This window comes from Hevea brasiliensis, chromosome 10 (genome assembly GCF_030052815.1).
Source record: "Hevea brasiliensis isolate MT/VB/25A 57/8 chromosome 10, ASM3005281v1, whole genome shotgun sequence".
Classification (NCBI taxonomy): Eukaryota; Viridiplantae; Streptophyta; class Magnoliopsida; order Malpighiales; family Euphorbiaceae; genus Hevea; species Hevea brasiliensis.
In genome coordinates this window covers 93,222,916-93,227,783 of record NC_079502.1, presented here as the reverse complement: position 1 = coordinate 93,227,783, position 4,868 = coordinate 93,222,916, and the positions used below count along the sequence as shown (strand labels likewise).

At 34.0% G+C, this 4,868-nt stretch overlaps 1 protein-coding gene across 1 annotated transcript; it reads left to right on the top strand.

Moving 5' to 3' along the window:
* The first annotated feature begins 4,065 nt into the window (after positions 1-4,065).
* Positions 4,066-4,868, top strand: LOC110654352 (cysteine-rich repeat secretory protein 38-like). Its single transcript, XM_021810309.2, has one exon. It carries the CDS (start codon positions 4,131-4,133, stop codon positions 4,866-4,868), a length of 738 nt encoding a protein of 245 aa, XP_021666001.2. The 5' UTR covers positions 4,066-4,130.

Sequence of the window (4,868 nt, the reverse complement as noted above, 5' to 3'; positions counted from 1 at the left end):
TTTACATGTTGTGATGGATGATTGAATTGGTGGGCCCAGGAGGGGCTGTGTGATGTGATTGAGTTGTGGACATATGGATTGTGAATATAGAAGTGTGTTTTGAGCCCTTTTGCAAGTTGGGTAGGTCCTAGGTATAGAGGAGACTCTGTCGGATTTTCGGCACGACTTAAGACGTATTGGTCTTTTTCTTTGTTTGTATTGAGTCAAATTTATTAAATGATTGTAATAAAAATTGTCAGTGAGCGATGACCTTCTTCCTCCGCCCGGTGACCATCGTCAAGTCTGTGAGTAGAATATTAATTTTAATTGTAATTTCGATATTATTATATGTTCAAGCATGCCCATGCATCACTTATATGCATATATTTATGTAGTTAAACTCTAGGCACGATTTATGTTGCATTCATAACTGTTGATGTGCCATGGTTGTTGTTGTGGTAATTTGGAGCAGTGTGCGTGCGTTGGCGTGCGTGTGATGTGGTGTGGACTATGGATAGGGCCAGGCGATCCACGGCTTGAGTAATTTGGGACCCGATCCTTCGAGGGTAGTCACGGCTTGAGTAATTGGGACCCTCGATTTGGTTATTAAGTGGAAGTCCGAGCTTGAGTAATTTTTGGCACTAGGTTGGATTTAAGAGAGCTGTATAGGGGATCAGCTCCCATATGTTATGATTGATACTACAGGGTGTGTGAGTGCTCCAAATTACCTTTTTGATGCTATGATGTGAATTTATTGCTGATGTTGCATTTCATTCCACAGGTTGCATTAGTTTTAGATAGTTATAGAGATTATGGTTAAAATTGATATTTTAATCGAGTCGAACGCTCACTCGTTTAATATTTTTGAGGATTTTATTTTGGTTAACCTGCTTTTCTCCCTCGCAGGTCAATTATTACTGTTTGTATAAACTTGTTAAATCTTAGAATTTCCTCATGTGTTAGAAATGTTATTTGATTTGGGTCTGTAAACTAAATTATTATTTTGGGACCTGTAAACTTAATATGCTATGCATGTTTGATGGATTTGATGAGGGAGCTGAGCTCCCATTTATTATTATGTTGATGAGTATGTGGAGGGTGAGCTGAGCTCCCCAATTGACTATATATTGTGTTTACAGGTCGGGTGAGTCGAAAACTCCCCGTTGGTAAGTTCATTTTATGGCCGGACTCTGTCCGTTTGTTTTCTTGATATTGGGCCCAAATGGGCCTTAGAGTTGGGTAAATGAATAGTTAAGGCTTACTACGGGCCTCGAGGGCTTTAGGCTGGCCCAGGTCCTAGTGCCGGTCCGACCCATAGGTTGGGTCGTGACATTATTAATAAAATTAATAAATAAATTTTGATATTATTTTTAGAAAATAATATTTTGATAAGGATTTCTAACCTTTAGAAATAAAATTACCAAATCTTCCTGAAGCCTTGAGTCTAGGAGTTACTGAGCTTTCAAAGTCCCTTTTATTGGACAAGGCGCCAGCGAAATTACTATATATTCAAATCAAAATTTTTAATATTTAAATTTAATTAAAATTTTTTTAATAATATAAATTTGTCTCAAATTTAATTATTATTATTTATAAATATTTAATTCATTTATATATATATATTAACTAATAATTTATATAAAAATAATTTTATTAATAATTTATGTTCTAAAAATTCAATAATATTATAAAATATTTAAATTTTATTTATTTAAATTATAATATATAAAAATTTATAACTATTAATATAAGAAATATATATTTTATATTTAATTAATTATTTATCTAAATAAATTTAGATAATGAATACCGTATAAAATTTAAACTTATCACAAATATTAATTTTCAAATAATAACTTATCACAAATTGAATTATAAATTACACAAATTCATCTTATTAGAGTAATCGGATAGGTACCCACAAATATCCAGCTTGTTGCCATCTTTTTTTTTTTTTTTTTTTTGGTAAGCCAAGCCAGGGAGATGACAAGTGACAACCAAATACAAAAGAGAAAGGCAACAAAGGGACAGAGGCAAGCAAAGGAGAGAAAAGGACCCCTACACAAAGCTACAAAGATCTGATGAAAAAATTATGTAAGAAAAGGAGGAAGAAACACGCCAGAAAGACCAAAACTAAAGAAAGAAAAGGACTAGAAAACATAGAGCATTCCTAAAACAAAATAGAAGAAGAGAGATAAAGCAAATTGCAATCGAAAACAAAGACAGCAAACTAAATGACCAGTCCAGATAAACCTCTATTGGTTACAACTCTTAAACAAGTTCATGTCATTTCTAATTTGTTTTAACAAAAATTAAGCCACCACTTCATCCGGTTCAAAGAAACTTTATCCCAATTTGTTGCCAACAAATACAGTTTCCCATGCTTCTTGCTCAGGATCAAGGCAAAGATCTGAAGAATTCTCCAGGAACATTGACTCCTTTTGGAACCTGTTCATCCTATTGATTTCACTATCAGTATGCTTCAAAAAAATTTTCCCCTTATTACAAGACTTCCCTTCCCTCCTCGAAGAATTTTAGCAGATGAGCCGAGCAATTCCGTAACAAATCTGCTCTTTTCTCTATGCTTAAAGATTTGAGATGGTTTAAACTTTTTGTTGTGACAAAGAAAAGAGGGTTGTGCTTGTTCAAGAGAAGTGTAAGGGATTAAAGCTAAAAGGTTTTGGGCCATAGAAGATGCAAGGCCAGTAGGATATGAAATTGGACCTTGAGTAGGTTTTCAAGCCCAGGAAGCCTGCCACCCATTACCCAAAGCTCAAAGATTGGCGTACTTCTCATCACACTGTCGATATCCTATAGCTTCCGATGAGGCTATAGCCATCACTTGGAAATACAAAGATAAAAAGAGGCCCCTTCAACCTGGAGATGGGAAGGAAGCAACCCACTCTGAATGTCAAAAAAACGTATTTCTTATCCGAAAGGGACAGAGAAAGGCCTCTATGAAAATTCTCTCTCCATAAATTAGAGAGAGAGAGAGAGAGAGAGAGAGGGTAGGCATTAAAAGTTTTTTTGTTTTTTTCTCTCTCAGTAATTTTCTTTTTCAGACCTTTACCCACCTAGTATCCCTTGTATTTTTTTTTTTTTTACAGAGGCAGTAAAAAGGGAGAAATTGAAGTTACAGCATCTGCTACAGTAACAAAAATTTCTAGAAACATTCGCAAATCAAACTCAATGAACAGAGACTTGGATAAACGCTTCCTTTTTATCTTTTCTATTTCTTGGTCAAACATTGTATTGAATTTTCTTTTTAATTACTATATCTACGAGAAAGTATATATTATTTATCGAATATAACACTTGAATTCGATTTCAAATTCTGTTGTCTCACGAAAAGATTAAAAATCTTGCAGACCAAGTCAAGAATGATCAATCATTGAGTAAATATTTATGCATTTCAATTTGGTGCAGTCAACTTATTTTTATATAAAATTAATTAAATAATTTTTAAATTAAATATTTGTTGTGAAATTCGGTCAACATTAGTTAAAGTACATACATAATTGAAATAATCAATAAGTTAATCATCTATGAATTTCATAATAAATATTTAATTAATAACTATTGAAAATTTCTTATATAAGTTTATAGCAGTATTTACCTGTAAATTTCATACTCTAAATATTTATGTCAGAACGTGAGGGGTGTATTGTTCCACTTTAGTTTGGGATAAACTGTTTGAGTTATATATATAACTTGGATAAACCTCCTCCCCTTAAATTAGTTTTTGGGATTAAGTTACGCTTGGTTTCTCTGCATTTATTTTTGGATTAGTTAGTATTAGGGATTGAATAATTAATTTTAATATAAATTTTTACATCCAATTTTCAGGCTAATTTATAATATAATTTAATGTTCTGCAATTTATAAAATTAAATGGGAGCTGCTTCTTTGCACTCTCCTAATTATGTTTTTTTGTCTCAAAACGCAGCCTATTTTTGAAAACTTCTTCTCTCAGCTTAAGCATTTGGCAAAATCAAAGGGAAAAGGTCAACCTGTAACCTTAATTAATCCTGTATAATCAACATAGAGATATGATTAGCACTATAAATATACATGCTACATCGTATTAATCTTAAACACACCAAGCAATATATTTAATCATCTTCCAACGATATCCAGCACTTGGAAACGCAATGTCTTTCTCCAGAATTAGCTTCTTCTTCATTCTTTTAAGCTTAGCTGTAATCTTCCAAATGGTTCTTGGAACCAACCCTCTAATGCATTATTGTTCAAGCAATGATAACTTCACTTCCCATGGCCCATACGAAAGAAGTTTGACAAAACTCATGGGTAATTTCTACTACCTAGCTCCACCCAATGGATTTGCTCTTGGTTCACTGGGTCAGAATAGCCAAGAACGACCATATGGACTCACTCTTTGCAGAGGAGATGTCTCAGCCTCAGATTGCAGAACTTGTGTAGCAGAAGCAAGAAGTGAGATCCGAAAGCTCTGCCCAAACAAGAAAGAAGGAATTATATGGTACGATAATTGTGTTTTGAAGTACTCGAACAAGGACTTCTTTGGCCAAATAGACAAGCAAAACAAGTTCTACCTATTGAACGTGCAAAATGTAAATGATCCAATGACATTTAATCAGAAGACGAAGGAGCTGTTAAGCCAACTAGCACGAATTGCTTCCACCACTCCAAGGATGTATGCGGCTGGAGATTTGGAACTTGATGATCAGGGATCAAAGAAAGTTTATGGGTTGGCTCAATGCACAAGGGATCTCTCCAGTGTTGATTGTAACAAGTGTCTTGATGGTGCCATAGATGAACTCCCAAGTTGTTGTGATGGGAAACAAGGAGGTAGGGTTGTTGGTGGTAGTTGCACCATTATGTACGAAATCTACCCATTTGTTAATGCTTAA